Raw genomic sequence first — 16,843 nt, forward strand, 5'->3', positions numbered from 1 at the left:
CGGGATTCGGATGGCATGTTGATGCTAGAAGGTAGAATGTTCGTGCCTAAGAGTGTGGAGTTGAAGAAAGAAATTCTCGATGAAGCACATATCTCGGCTTATGCCATGCACCCAGGAGCTACTAAAATGTATCATACCATTCGACCGTTTTATTATTGGCCGGGTATGAAGAGGGAGATAGCCGAGTATGTGAGCAGGTGTGCTGTTTGTCAGCAAGTTAAAGCAGAAAGGAAGAAGCCGTTTGGGTTGTTGCAGCCGCTTCCCGTTCCAGAGTGGAAATGGGAAAATATCACCATGGATTTTGTGTACAAGCTCCCGCGTACACATAATGGCTTTGACGGCATTTGGGTGATCGTCGATCGACTCACTAAGTCGGCTCATTTTATTCCTGTGAGAGAGAAGTATTCTCTGAGCCGTTTAGCGGAGTTGTTCATTTCGAAGGTTGTGAAGTACCACGGTGTCCCAGTGAGTATTGTTTCGGATCGAGATCCACGATTTACGTCGAAGTTTTGGGTAGCTTTCCAGGAAGCTTTGGGCCCGAGATTACTTTACAGCACGGCGTATCATCCACAGACAGACGGACAGTCAGAGAGAACTATTCAGACCTTGGAGGATATGCTGCGAGCTTCGGTGTTGCAGTTTGGTGACGCTTGGCACCAAAGATTGGATTTGATGGAATTTGCTTACAACAACAGTTTTCATTCGAGCATTGGCATGGCGCCATTTGAGGCCTTGTATGGCAGAGCTTGTCGCACACCGTTATGTTGGTCAGAGGTTGGAGAAAGAGTTTTAGTGGGTCCAGAGATTGTCGAGGAGACTACTCAGAATGTTCAGGTGATTAAGTCTAACCTGAAAGCAGCTCAGGACAGGCAGAAGAGTCTAGCGGATCGGCGTGCTACGGACAGAACATATGAGGTCGGAGATTGGGTATTTCTGAAGCTTTCACCGTGGAGAGGTGTTGTGCGGTTCGGAAAGAAGGGGAAACTGAGTCCTAGGTATATCGGACCATACATGGTCACCGAACGAGTTGGTGAGGTAGCTTACAGGTTGGAGTTGCCTCCGGAGTTGGCTAGAGTGCATAATGTTTTTCACGTGTCTATGCTCCGACACTATGTTGCTGATCCATCTCACGTGATACCTCCTCAACCGCTTGAGATTAACCCAGATCTGACGTATGATGAGGAACCGGTGACGATCATTGATTGGAAAGAGAAGGTTTTGAGGAACAAGACAGTGAATTTAGTGAAGGTTTTGTGGAGGAACCATTCAGTTGAGGAAGCTACGTGGGAGACAGAAGATCGGATGAGGGATTTGTATCCCCGGTTGTTCTTTGACCACTAGGGGTTGTTATTTGGTTGTTTTGAATTTCGGGACGAAATTCTTTTAAGGTGGGAAGGTTGTGACATCCCGTCCCGGAAATACCGAAATGTACGTATGAAATTACAATTTTACCCCTAGTGTGCTTTCGTCACGTTTTGGTTGTTTGTTGTGTTGTGGCATGTGTTTGGAACCTCACACACTCCCACACACACACAGACACTATCCTTCTCTCTCCCCCTCTGTCTTCTCTCTCTCCCGAGTCCTCTATCCTTCTTCTTCTTCCTAAAAACGTACGGACCAACACACATACCCCTCAAACCGTGACAGATCGAGGAAACTAAGGACACCATTCAACTCGTGAGGTCGAGGCGAGCACAACCATACCATTTTCAGGTAGGAACCTCAACGTTTTCACGTCGAATTCACAAGCCCCGATTTATGTACTGTTCATGCAAAATTTATACGTTGAGTTTTTGGGATTTCTAAGCTTATAGGTAGCTTGGTGGTGTCCCAAGGAGCCTCGGAGTGCTTCGTTGGACGAAATTGGACGTCGGGATCGTCCTACTCGAAGTTGGCCGGTTTTGGTTGTTTGCACAGGTAAGATTTCGTAATTTTTAGCCTTTAAAAGTGGTCCAACGTGATTCTTCTAGTCTAGGGCTTTCTTTTGGTCCAAGAATTATAGAAAATGGTTGAGAAACGAAGGAGATTAGTAAGTTTAAAGTTTTTCCCAGTTTCCGGCGACCGGAGTCCGGCGAGGGTAGGCCGGAGAAGAAAGGGGAATATTCCGTCAAGTTTGACGGAATATTCCTAACGGCAGTGACGGTATCCGGTTAGATTTGACGGAATATTCCGTCAGTTTAACGGAATATTCCTGACGGCGTCTGTTGACACCGTCAGTGTGCCTGGCACGTGGCCGCGCGTGGGGGGCGCGTAGGTCCGTGCCTGTGCTGGCGCGTGGGGGCGCGTGCGGGGTCCAAAAATTATTTTAAAAATATGGTTGTGATCCTGAGGTTGTGTAGAGCACGTTGGTATATTCATTTGTCCATTTTGAGCAATGTATGAGAAGTTATTACGAGAAACGGGTTATGTGCTTTAAAGTTAACGTTTTTATAGTTGTTTCGCATTTAGGTGACACGTACCCAGAGGACGAGCGTGCACACGCGAGGCAGGGGGGCTACGACCCTTCTACATACCAGTGAGTGGGCTTTTGTTTTCCGTATATACCTATATACATTTATATTCCCAGAAATTGATTTAAAAAGGGTTATTTGCCTTATGCCATGCATGTTATTATTATCGTTTATGCATCATCACATTTATTAGTAGTGGCATGCATATACATATTTATATGTGGGTGCTGTGGAGGCATAGGTAAGTGCCAGGTAAGCGTTAATTAACGATTGCATTAATTAGTGGTTAGAGATGTTTAGAGAGCTCATAACCTGCACCCCCGGTGTTAGTGCTCCCGCCCAGAGTAGGGCACAGTCCTTCACGTGATGTTCACCTCCCGCACCTTATGCTCACCTTGGATTCAAGGTAGGTGCACAGGCCTGTCGTACATACCACTTTAGGTGGTTCCGACTCGTAGGTGACCCGCGATTATTCGCCCAGTCTTCACGTGATCGTAGCACTTATTTATACCCAGGCCTGTCGTACAGACCACTTAGGTGGTTCCGACTCGTGGGCAGGTTTAGATATTGAGATTGAGATTTGAGCTCTAGATGCAGCCGTACAGGTCACGTTAGGTGACTCCGGCTGCCAGATTACATGATATTGATATGGTTATACCTGGGCACTTGCATATCACTTTGAGATTGTGGCATGGCATATCTTGAGCATGATTGGTATACCCTTGAGCATGTTTTGCATGTCTATACATACGTACATATGTTATCTTTCTGGGAAGTATACAGGTTTTACGGCGAGGGGTTAGAAAGTATTTTGTAAATGGTTTTAGAAAGAATTGTTTTTGCCCACTCACGCTTTTGTTTTGCGCCCCTCCAGGTTCTAGTTGCTTAGCCGTTGCGGTGGTTTCCCTTGTGAGCTTTTCGGCGTTCTGACAGACACTCCACATTGTAGGGTCGCCTTCGGGCGTACTACTGTTGTCGTTTTATTTGGACTGCTATAGACCTGCTCTGAATTTGTATCGCACTAACTAGCACTCATTCTAGTACTTGTATGCTTATATTTTTTTATTATTCGTACTTTTATATTACTACTTATTAGCTTCCGCACGTGCACATGGCTACGTCACCTTTGTGTGACGGCCAGCACGCTCCGATCTCGGTCGGGGTGTGTCAGCAAGCCATTCAAAAGAAAAGCCCAAAAAATTGGTTAAGACAATGAAATTGGGCACCAAAAATATGAGTGCGGGTTGAAAAATATAAGAAAAAGCCAAAATGGCTTTGGGCCGAGAAACTGGGGTAGCCTAACATTGAAATTGTTGGCTGCTGCTTTAGGCAAGGCCCTGCAACATTAGGCTGCAGACTGGGCTTGTGTAGCAGGCAGCCCAACAACTTGCAAAAGCAAGTTTGCAGGCTTGCTACAGTCACGGGCTGAGAAAGAAAGAAAAAAATATGGCCCATAGGATAGGGTGGTTCAAGGAGCATGGGCTCATCAAAATGGCTTTGGGCCGAGAAACAGGGGTAGCCCAACATTGAAATTGTTGGTTGCTGCTTTAGGCAAGGCCCTGCAGCATTAGGTTGCAGGCTGGGCTCGTGTAGTAGGCAGCCCAACAACCAGCAAAAGCAAGCTTGCAGGCTTGCTATAGTCACAGGCTGAGAAAGAAAGAAAAAATATGGCCCATAGGATATGGTGGTTCAAGAAGCAGAGGCTCATCAATGTAGCTGCAGGCAGATAGGATAGGCCCATTATTTTAGGCAAGGGCTCAGTGTGCGACAATAAGTAAAGTAACAGGCTTGCTGCTGCAACACGGGCCGAGGGAAAATAAGGGGGACATGCCCAATCAGTTGCTTGAGGCTGATGGAAGGCGGGCCTGTCAAATGAGAAAAGCCCATCGTGTAGGCTTTGGGTTCTGTGCACAGCAAAGCCCCAAAAGGCTGCTTTCTGTGGCAGCGAGGCTTAGCTTGGCTTTAGGCTAGCTAGGCGCGGCTTGGCTGAACGCTTTTCCTTCTTTTTTTTTTTTTGTTTCTTTTTCTTTTTTCATCAAATTTTTAGGGTTTTTAAAAAAAAAAAATCATGCTTCTATTTTATTTCGATTCTTTGACTCACAAATTCCACATAATGATTTTACAATTGTGTAATGCATTAACGTGTGTGTGTGTGTGTATATATTGATAAATATATGAACATATACAATATATATCAGAAGGAAAATATAAATGTAGGGGGTTTATGCATCATGCAAATGTTTTCATGCTTCAAGGTCGTTGCAAATATCTTAATTTATTATAAAAAACCTGATCGGCAGAAAACAACTGAGCCTTTGAATTTGTAGAAGATCATTCTCGAAAAGCCGGAATTGCATCTCCAATGCGCTATATCACATTCAACAAAGAAAAATTAAATTGAATTAATAACATGTAGATCAATTCAATAAAATAATAAAAAGAATGATTAAAACGTAACAAACTCTCTTTACCGCAGCGCCGGGCCGGTTTAGAGATTTTTGAGGCCCAGGGCGATGTCAAAAAATGTGCCTTCACTTTATATAAGAAAATTATTTGTTTTCACGTGTAAGACATTAATAAAATTATACTTTGAAGAGCACTTCAAACTTAATAATTTAGAAGTACGGAAAAAGTAATTTATTTGTATTGTGAGAAGGAAACAAAAAAACTCCGGGTTTACAAGTAGATGGATTTGAGTTTTGTTTTCCATCTGAACTTTTAAAATATTTTTGTATAAATCGTGAGGTGTTTTTTCTTAGTTACTAACCTTGTCAATACGGGACTAAAAAAATAATGATGTTTTTGAGTCTTTAATTGATATGTATAAGTAATAAATGGGTACTAAATTAAACTTTTGATGACACATCATATGATTTGCAAATTTGGTCACGCATTACTCTTTTTTGAATATTAGACTTGAATTGGAAAAATGTTTAAAAATAACAATCCACATAGCTACTAGTTACTAATTAAAAATAAATTAACCAAAAAAAAAATTCGTAAAAATTGAAAAGCATAAACATGCACTTAGCATTTCGAACCTAGGACCTCTCGTTAATTTCAAACAACAAAAACCATTGGTTCTAATTAAATTTTTTAATCATTTAGCCAAATTTTATATATTTATACTCTTATAAAAAGAAATTTGTAAAAATTGAAAAGTAAATAAACACACATGGTGTTTTGAACCCAAGACTTCCTCATTAATTTCAAACAACAAAACCACCAATTTTAGCTAAATTTTTTTGTCGTTGAATAAAATTTTATAAATTTATACTTTTATGAAAACATATATAAATATACCATCCTAATAATTTTGGTGCCCCAATTATTTTGGGCCCCGGACAATCGCGCTACCAGCACTGGGCCTGGGCCGGCCCTGGGTGAGGCCCAGTAGAGAGAAAGACAGATGTGTATTATTCCACCAATTGTGTCTTTATTTATAGTAGTATGGAAGGTAAATTCCTTACCCAATAGGATTACAATTCTAATAGGATAATATCTAATCTAAGGAATATTCCAAATATAATAGGATAATATCAATACCACCCTCCATTAATTTCTTACTTCAGAATCTCAGGTGTTTCTTTGAAATTTTCAGAATCCTCCAAACTTATCCCTCAACCTCGTTAATACCAATCTTGTCCTCAAGCCAATCTAGCTTAGTCCCTGAAGTTATTGCAGTCTGAGATAGTCCAGTGCAACAAACACACCTTAATGGTACTCCTCTATGACATTCGTAAGGGCCCAAACAGGTGCATAACCAATGATCTATTCCATAAAAATGGAAGTAGATTCTGAAGGGTTGAGTTTCGAATACGAGAATTTGTGGTAGTAATGAGGAGTTAAAGTATTCTTTAGCGAAATTCTATCGGATTTACAAACTTCATAATCGTATTCATTCATGGATGTAATCATGGTGTGCTTCAAGCAATATCGTTCATGATTAGACGGTTTGTATGAGTTAGCCAAAGAGCCTTGGAATCCTCTTTCAGGAGGTATTTCCGTTTATTATGCTTCAGGCATAAGTCTTCGTATGAAGATCATGGCGGAGGCTTAGTCAGCTCTTTCATGGCATTGTTGGCTTCAATAGTTACTCAGCTTCTTGATAGTCAAGTGGAGATTCACGTCTTATACCAACATAAAGTGGTTTCAATCAAGAAACGTCCAAATCAGTGAAATCAAACTTGTTACCGTTCGACAATCCACTGAATAGATGAAACAAGGTTGTGATTGGTGTTACGGAAATATGATATCCATAAGCATCAAAGTTAGAACATCCGAGTTCTCAAACATGGTTTACATGAAAAAAGTCGGGTTTTTATGGGTGTCTTGTTTTATGAAAACTTCAGGTTTCAAAAGCACTAAATTCGAAACTACAGGTTCGAGTTTGGTTATGAACTTCTAGTTCGTAAAAGGAGGTACCTGTAAGAACACATAATACAATATACAATTAAGTGTAGTGGATTTGGGTTGCTTCAAGAACTCAAGTGCGAGTGCTTCGGGAATACGAAAGAGAGTCAGCAGTTAAAAAAAAAAAGAAATAAAATATTGAATCTTTAATGTCTAAAAGTGGGCTTCAGGCCAATAATTTTGGATGTCTTGTTAGATTAGTGGACTGCTGGTCACTTTAATTAATTCAATAGATCGAGACCATTCGGGGTCGATCATAGAAGCAAAATAATGCAAAGTTTTAGGCCAAATTTTGGGCTAGACAGTTGCAAGCCATTCAAAAGAAAAGCCCAAAAAATTGGTTAAAACCATGAAATTGGGCACCAAAAATATGGGTGCGGTTGAAAAAAATAAGAAAAAGCCAAAATGGCTTTGGGTTGAGAAATAAGGGTAGCCCAACATTGAAATTGTTGGTTGCTGCTTTTGGCAAGGCCCTACAGCATTAGGCTGCAGGCTGGGCTCGTGTAGCAGGCAGCCTAGCAACCTGCAAAAGCAAGCTTGCATGCTTGCTACAGTAACGGGCTGAGAAAGAAAGAAAAAATATGGCCCATAGGATAGGGTGGTTCAAGGAGCAGGGGCTCATCAATGCAGCTTCAGGCTGATAGGATAGGCCCATTATTTTAGGCAAGGGCTCGGTGTGCAACAATAAGTAAAGTAGCAGGCTTGATGCTGCAACACGGGCTGCGAGAAAATAAGGGGGATAAGCCCAATGAGCTGCTTGAGGCTGATGGAAGGCGGACCGGATGAGTGAAGCCCATCGTGTAGGCTTTGGGTTCCGTGCGCAGCAAAGGCCTAAAAGGTTGCTGTCTGTGGCAGCGAGGCTTATCTTGGCTTTTGGCCAGCTAGGTACGGCTTGGCTGAACAATTTGCCCTCTGTTTTTTTGTTTCTTTTTCTTTTTTCATCAAATTTTTAGGGTTTTTTTTTTATTTTTTATTTTTAAAATAAAAATCATGGTTCTATTTTATTTCGATTCTTTGACTCACAAATTCCACATAGCGATTTTACAATTGTGTAATGCATGAACGTGTGTGTGTATATATATATCCATATATATATATATTGATAAATATATGAACATATACAATATATACTGGAAGGAAAATATAAATGTAGGGGGTTCATGCATCACGTGAATGCTTTCATGTTTCAAGGTCGTTTCAAATATCTTAATTTATTATAAAAGAACCTGATTGGCAGAAAACAACTAACCCTTTGAATTTGTAGAAGATTCCTTCTCGGAAAGCCAGAATTGCATCTCCAATTTGCTATATCACATTCAACAAAGAAAAATTAAATTAAATTAATAACATGTAGATCAATTCAATAAAATAATAAATTAATCATAAAAAGAATGATTAAAACGTAACAAACTCTCTTTAGCGCAGCGTCAAGAGCGTGTTGATAACGTGATGTAGGCCTAATTTATTGAACTGTATAAAGGACAGAGAGAGGGGGTGCAGCCCAGTAGAGAGAAAGAGATATGTGTAATTGTGAGATGTGTATTATTCCACCAATTGTGTCTTTATTTATAGTAGTATGGAAGGTAAATTCTGTATCCAATAGGATTACAACTCTAATAGGATAATATGTAATCTAAGCAATATTCTAAATATGATAGGATTTACACGATTACATTTCTAATTTAATAGGACTGCAACAAACCTAGCCCTTTTCATTAAAGCTTCTAAAAACAGAAACCCGTAAAAAACAAATCTAGAGCTCGAATGAAAAGATGTAGAAAATTATTAAATTCATTCAGGCTGGAGTGACAACTTATATACCACGTACAGCACCACCCTCCATTAATTTCTTACTTCAGAATCTCTCGTGTTTCTTTGAAATTTTCAGAATCCTCCAAACTTCTCCCTCAACCTCGTTAATGCCAATCTTGGCCTCAAGCCTTCCCATCTGTTTTCACTTTTCATATCTAAAAAGGAAAGAAGCCTTTCACATTGTTGTTTCTATATTTGGTAATTTGGTTCACACCGCCAATGGACTAGGTAGTTTATATATACCTAACTTAGTAACACCGTCTTTATATCAATAGAGACACAAATACTTCAACTGGTACTACTATGGTAAAGTTCCATGTACAAGTTGATCCTCTAAGCCTTGGAGTAGTTGCAGAAGATGAAGAAGCAGCCGAAGATCACATCAGCTACGACGAGCTTAAGAAGCGAATGTGGAAGGATAGTATTCGCTTACAAAAGCTGAAAGAGAATCGTAAAATCATTGAGGCAGAAGAAAACGAAGAAGAAGAACCTGCAGAGTCGTCGGCAAAGCAAGAAGGGTCTCATAGAAAGAAAATGGCAAGAGCCCAGGATTCGATACTTAAATACATGGTGAAAATCATGGAGGTATGCAAAGCAAAGGGCTTTGTGTATGGGATTGTGCCTGAGAAGGGAAAGCCAGTGACGGGCTCCTCTGATAGCTTAAGAGAGTGGTGGAAAGACAAAGCGAGATTTGACCACAACGCCCCCATTGCAATCGCCGAGTATCTGCCAGCTCTGATATTTGAAGGTGAGTCGGATCATGGCTCCTATGCTCATTTGCTTAATGAACTGCAAGACACTACTTTAGGGTCTCTTCTTTCTGCTCTGATTCAGCACTGCGTGCCGCCGCAGCGGAGGTTCCCTCTGGAGAAGGGTTTAGCTCCTCCGTGGTGGCCCACAGGGAAGGAGATGTGGTGGGGGGACCAAGGGCTTTCTGTAGAGCACGGCGCTCCTCCTTATCGGAAGCCCCACGATCTTAAAAAGGCATGGAAAGTGAGTGCCTTGGCTGCTGTGGTCAAACACATGGCTCCTCAGTCGGATAGAGTGAGAAGACTTGTGACGCAAAGCAAGTGTTTGCAAGATAAGATGACTGCTAAGGAGACTGCTATTTGGTCCAAAGTGGTTAACCAAGAAGAATCTCTCATACAACTTACAGGGAAATGCCTCAAAATCCCAGATCACTCAAACAAAAAGGGTAAGAATTTGAAGTGGCCTGCTACTACTAGCAATGAAAAGAGGAAGATGATGAGTATTGATTTGGGATTAGGGTTTGTGGAAAAGAAATCAAGGGCAGACTATGATCAAGGTCAAGATCAAGATCAAACACTTTGTGCTTCTGATCAAAATAGTGGTGCTGTTAGTGTGGTGGATTGGATTAATATGGAGATAGAAAAGGCCAATCGGATTGATGACAACAGTGGTACTAAAGTGGCAGACGGCTATGGATCAGCAAGCTATTGGGGAGGTGGTATTGATGATGATGATCTAGCTATGGATGGAGCACTTGAGATCCAAAGGGGAAACATGGATTTAAATCGTTCTTCCGAAGATATGTCACATAATTATGACCAAGATTCAACTTCTATTTGGGATTTGGGATATGATTAATTAGTGAATGCACTACTCTTGTATCTTTTAATTAGTTTTCATTTTCACGTAGTTGTTGTTTAAAATGTATCAATAAAATAATTTGTATTGTAAAATAGACGATGTGTGTACAGTGGAATAAATAAAACAAGACACAAAATTTACGAGGTTCCTCTACAGTCAGTGTGACTGGAGTACGTCCTCGGGCAGTAGTGGTGCTTTCATTATAATTGGAATAATAGGAGTACAAAGATAACTCTATGTATTCTCTCCTCTCCTCTTCCTCTCTTTCTCTTTTTCTCTGTCTGCTCTCTCTTCAAAGCATACGGAGTGCTCTATTTATAGAGCAACTCCAATCACACATCTTTGACAATATAATCTCCACATATCAATATTCTGCCAAGGTTTTCAACCCTTTGGCAATGTTTTCAATGTTGTGGCAGGTATTCAATACTGTGGGCATTCATTACCCACTAGTATTTTCAACACTCCCCCTTGGATGCCCACATATCAACATTAGTTGCCTCGTTAAAATCTTGATCTATTTTTGGATGCTCTCCCTTGATGAGTTTCTCCCCCTGATTTCAAATTCTTTAGGCTGATCATTGATCCTGCTACTTTAGCCTCTTAGGGTTGATAGTTGCCGAATGAGGTGTTTCACTTGTTGTTAACTTTCCACAGACTTGTTCTTGAACTGGGTTGGAGGGCTTTCTGCTAGACTTCCTCCAAAGGTCTGAATTTACCTATTTTATCTGGAGCTGAATTTGATTTAAGGGTGGTGGACACTTGATCTTGAATCGGACTTGTGATTTCTTCAAATGCCGTCTAGACTTGATCTTGAATGAAATTGGACCATGAGGAGCATCATGTGACAAGTGATCTTAGACTTTGTTGGGGATGAACTGACATGTGTTTGTTGTGGTTGCCTCCACAGGCTTCAATGTATCATTTTCACTTACCTTACTTGCTCCTTTGCAGAAGTGGTATTTTCCTTATGCAGGTTTGGCATCTTCTCGTGTAGTATTTGTCCTTTGATACAGGAGTGGGATGCAAACCTTGTATTTGAATGGACCATCACTTCTTGGTGGCAACGCAAGTTTGAGTGGAGGTTCCGACATATTGCTTTCTCTGTCCTTGTCTTGGCAGGTAAGAACAAGGATAAAGGAAAGGACAGGGAGATTGCATGATATGAGATACTCTTGCTCTCGTCCCTGATGATATGAGATACTCTTACTCTGGTGTGACTTGTTTGTAGAGGTATTCTCAGAGAGGAAGAAAACTGAGTATTTCGAGATATTTTGTGAAAGATGCATTCTCGGAGATGAGGAAGAGTTAGATATTTTTCAGTTCTGCCTTGCCATGGAGGACAGAGGTTGACATATATATGGATTTCCCAATAGCAGGTAGTAGTGCTGTGCCTTTACTCTTGTCAGCAACTGTGGTGTAATTAGAACAGTAAGATTCACGCGTTTTCAACTTTATCAGAGATCTTTGACAAAGTTGCACGTGATATCCAAGAGCTGAGATTGTGTCTGAGAAATGTTGACAGACGTCATGCAGGGAAATCCGGCTTTTGAAATTCGAAAATCGGTGTCTCTTCGATTTTTGAATAAGTGGTCATGTTTCCTCTCCTTTTATAGAGATATCAATTTTGTTCAGAAACACTCAGAAAATTGTTGCCTGCAGAAAATTTCCCTTTCTTGCACTTCTGAGATTTTATCTGACTTCCTTCATCATTTCTGAAAATGGCTTGCCCATCTAACATTTGCTTAGATTTGAGTCTCAGAATTGATACAGACGAGCAGCGTCAGGATAACATATGGCGCCCGTCCTTCTCATCTTCTAATGGTCCTCTTACGGTTGGGGACTCTGTGATGAAGGATAACATAACTGCTACAGTGGTAGCCAGGAATCTTCTCACTCCAAAGGACAACAGAATCCTTTCAAACCGGTCTGATGAGGCGGCCGTTCAAGACTCATTGGCTCTCAGTGTTCAATGTGCGGGCTCTGTATCCAATATGGGCCAACGCTTACTTGCTCGAACTCACCAAGTTGAATCATTAATGGCTGAGGTGGCAAGTCTTAAACAAGAGATTAGAGGGCTCAAGCATGAGAATAAAGTGTTACACATGCTTGCAAATAATTACTCTACGAGCATGAAAAGAAAGCTCGACCAGCTACTGGAATCCGAAGGTCGGACTCAAAATGACAATCGAGGGTTCGAGTCTTTATTCCAAAGACATCCATTGTCTTAGCTGTCTGGAGTTTCACCAAGTATTGAGACTCCAAATAATCAACTTCTGGTGTTTTCCCCTTCTGGGGTACTTCCGAGTACTGAGGCTTCACATGAGCAACCTTTGTAAAGGTTCCCTCCTGTTTGTTTGTTTTAACTCATGTGTATGTAATTTCTCGGAGATATTAATATATAAGCTTTATTTCATTCAGTGTATTGTGTTAAATACAATAAAGCATATATTTCACTAAGATGTGGTACTTCTGAACCAAATATCAATTTATCTTTACCCCTCGCGAAGATAAATGATTATTCTCAGTGTCTAAATCATTTGAGTATTCAACTCATAATCTTCAATCCATATGATTCTTTAATGTCATAAACATCATGGATAAGATTCGTGTTGGCATATTGTTCGATTCTGCAGTTCGAGACAATATTTCTCTCAACACTTTATAATCTTTCTTGACTCTTCAGGAGTCCCAATTTAATATCATCAACTCTTGAAAGAGATTTTAGTATGTTGCAACAATACCATAATGGAAGTACTCACTAAGACAATTTATACCATTCATTGGTATTGAGTACATATTTCATGCTTTACCCTTCCGGGGCTTTCTTCAAGCAATTTGAATCCTTCAGGGATTTTCTACATTTCATGACACATTTTCCTTTAGAATTTATACAGAGCAATTTGCTTCCATGTATATTTGAGGGATTTATTTATGGAGATATTATGTGGGCGACTCATAACCCTTCATATATAATTCTCCATTCATATGAACTCGTTTCCAACCCTGTGTCTTATCACATGAGTGTATTTCACGGTATTACAAATGCCCATATGTAACCTTCTAGGTTCAACATCTTTTGACTATTTGTATTGTATCCAAGTATATAGGTCTATTTTTCTACGTTCTTACAAAATTATAATGGAATTTGCCTTTCTCCATTTTTGGCCCATAATTTTGTTGATGGAAAAAGAACGGGACTCAATATCACCACAGCTCATTGATGAATTTAGTAGCTACTTGTAAAAACCAAAATTACCATTGGTTATCATCAATCTGTGATCCCATATTCTCATGTACATGCGCATGCATAAAAGGTTTTCATTTCTTTTAGATATCCATTGCCTCTTCAAGGGCATTACACTATCTCTTCCAGGATAGTTATAATTTAGAGAATGCGGATCATAACCTCTTTTTGAGCGTTATAGAGCTTGGATTTTAATCTCCACTTCGGGAGTTGAGTCATTGGAACCTATACGTCTATCATGCTTCATGCATGAGACATCAATATTCCCATGTCCGCAGATTGACCTTTTCGGGACAAGTATCATTGCGGCAACTGTCATGTGTCTGGCATGCGACAGTTATGCAATAGTTCAGTAGTGCCATATTCTTCTTCTTTCGAAGGACTGAACCTTTTGAGTCTGAGGGTCTGCCACGCTTCAGGCGTGCAACAGATAAATCATTTGCTGCCATATTATTTTGTCCAATAGGGACATTAATTCTTGTAGGCACATTTGCAGCAAGTATATGTGATTTCATCACTTTCGTTGCATCATTAAATGCATCATTCAATTATTCTCACTTTGTTTGTATATTGATTGCTTCATGAATCAAAATACGACAAATTCTCTTCGTTCTTTTGGAACGGTTTTTTCTCATCATTCTTCTGGAATGATATTTGCTCATCGTTCTTATGAAACAAAGTTATTTTCTCCCCCTAACGGCGGGAAAATTGTCTTATCAAAATGACAGTTCGCAAACCAGGCGGTAAATATATCCCCAGTCAAGGGTTTTAAATATTGAATGATAAATGATGTTCAACATCAATGCCTAATCTGTAATGATGCTTCATTTCAGTATGTTGTGACAGTGCAATAGGCACATAGATAACACAACCAAAAACTCGTAAATGTATAATGTTTGGCTGGTTCCCAAACACGAGTTGTACTGAGAAGTATTGATGGTTGTCAACATGACTCAACCAAATCAATAATGCATCATGCAAAATAGCATGTACCCATGTAAAAACTGGCAATTTTTGTTTTCATGAGCAGATCGCGGGTAATCAATTTCATCCGCTTAATAAATGTTTCTGCTAAACCATTTTTGAGTATGGACATAAGGAACTTCTGGTCCTTATTTAATAGTCTGTAGACTAAGATTCTTATGGCTTTTATTGTAATTAAGTTGAGGCACTTTGGCTCTTCAAACTTAAGGTACTTATCAAGGAACTTCATGTCCTGATCTTGAGGATCAAGGGACTTCATGCCCGATCTTTTTGTTTGATGGAACTTCAGGTCCAATCATTTTTATTTGATGAGGATCAAGAAACTGCAGGTTCTGATCTGATCAATGAACTTCGGGTCTAGTATGTACTCATCGTAACAAAAAGAAGTACAATAAATAAATTAAAGCAATATGCGGTAATTCCAGCCATAATGAATAAATTGCATTTAAGTAAATAAAGCTTGTGACAAAGGCTTTAATTCAGCACCATTCACATAAATCAAAACTTAAAGCAGTAGGCGGTAAAACCGTCCATGATAAATAAATTGCTTTAAAGTAAATAGAACTTGTGAAAGGGTTTTAAACCAACACCAATTCACATAAATAACAAGAAGTATCATACCTCCTTTTATTTATTATTTTTCTTTCTTTTTGTCAGCACTTATTCAAACCTTACTTTTCTTATTTCTGTAGCATGGTGCCATGCACCAACAGAAACCATTTATATCATTTTGACTAAATGGTGTCATGCACCATTCTGATCCTTTATATATATATATATATATATATATATATATATATATATTTTTTTTTTTTTTTTCTTATGTTGCAGTCAACATCCCTTTTTTTTCTTCTTCACAAGTGCCTTGCCATTCCATCAATCCCCCTTTTCTATTATTTTTCTTCTTCTCTGTCTCTGCCAGTCTCGAAACACAAGGCTAGCTGGGTAGTTATGGAGGTTGCCCAAATTCAATTCAAAGACTGGCGTTGTTCTTGCATGACCCAGGGAACATGACATCGTTAAGCAAGAACCTCCTTACAGAGACATAGATGACAGTGGGGTTGACAGAGGCACAAGAGAGGGAGGCCTGTGTGGATTCATTATTGCCATCACCATCTCAAACAACCAAGTATTCATGGGAGTTCTCAAGATCCGTAAACAACGTGATCTGGGTTTCCAAGTCTGATGAGATTCTTCTGGATCTCTGGAAACCAGTTGTCAAGTACGAGTTTTCTCATCTCGTGACGACTTCAGGTCGTAAAATTTCAATTCTCATCGGAATTCGGTGGGGCGCTTCTGGCGCAGTGGGAGAGACGAAAAATGGACATACCTTTTATTCTGTGAGATTTTAGATGACAGAGGTGAGAGGTGGATAGTGCTTCACCGGATTTATGGCGTTATGCTTTCCACTGACATGAGAGCTTCTCGTGCTGATAACGTGTTGTAAAATAGACGATGTGTGTACAGTGGAATAAATAAAACAAGACACAAAATTTACGAGGTTCCTCTACAGTCAGTGTGACTGGAGTACGTCCTCGGGCAGTAGTGGTGCTTTCATTATAATTGGAATAATAGGAGTACAAAGATAACTCTATGTATTCTCTCCTCTCCTCTTCCTCTCTTTCTCTTTTTCTCTGTCTGCTCTCTCTTCAAAGCATACGGAGTGCTCTATTTATAGAGCAACTCCAATCACACATCTTTGACAATATAATCTCCACATATCAATATTCTGCCAAGGTTTTCAACCCTTTGGCAATGTTTTCAATGTTGTGGCAGGTATTCAATACTGTGGGCATTCATTACCCACTAGTATTTTCAACAATTTGTACTAGCGAGACCAATAATTAATTTGTATTACTTGTCATTATGTTCGTCGCATCTCTCAAATGCAACAACCACATTGTTGGACATTTTTTTATTTATAATAGCATGACAACTACATGTTAATTAATTAGTTGATTCATAGGGATAAAGATACCATTGTTGAAAATACAAGTGGGTAATGAATGCCCACAGTATTGAAAACATTGCCACAGTATTGAAAACCTTGGCAGAATATTGATATGTGGAGATCATTTGTCAAAGGTGTGGTGTAAATATTCAAAATATAATAATACGGAGTTGCTCTATAAATAAAGCACTCCAACTGCTATCAATGGAGATAGAGCAGAGAAAGAAAGAGAAAGAAAGAGAGGAAGAAAAGAGGAGAGGAGAGAATATCTTTGCACTGCTGTTATTCAAATTATAATGAAAGCACCACTGCTGCCCGAGGACGTACTCCAGTCACACTGACTGTAGAGGAACCTCGTAAATTTTGTGTCTTATT

The 16,843-nt window shown here is 39.8% G+C and overlaps 1 protein-coding gene across 1 annotated transcript; it reads left to right on the forward strand.

Moving 5' to 3' along the window:
- Positions 1-8,894: 8,894 nt before the first annotated feature.
- Positions 8,895-10,364, forward strand: LOC137719621 (Ethylene insensitive 3 family protein). The gene has a single exon (XM_068458653.2). The coding sequence runs from the start codon at positions 8,979-8,981 to the stop codon at positions 10,281-10,283; it is 1,305 nt and encodes a 434-aa protein (XP_068314754.2). The 5' UTR covers positions 8,895-8,978; the 3' UTR covers positions 10,284-10,364.
- The last annotated feature ends 6,479 nt before the right edge of the window (positions 10,365-16,843 follow it).

The sequence above is a fragment of the Pyrus communis genome, chromosome 1 (genome assembly GCF_041283825.1).
Source record: "Pyrus communis isolate YQ-2024b chromosome 1, ASM4128382v1, whole genome shotgun sequence".
NCBI classification, from domain to species: Eukaryota; Viridiplantae; Streptophyta; class Magnoliopsida; order Rosales; family Rosaceae; genus Pyrus; species Pyrus communis.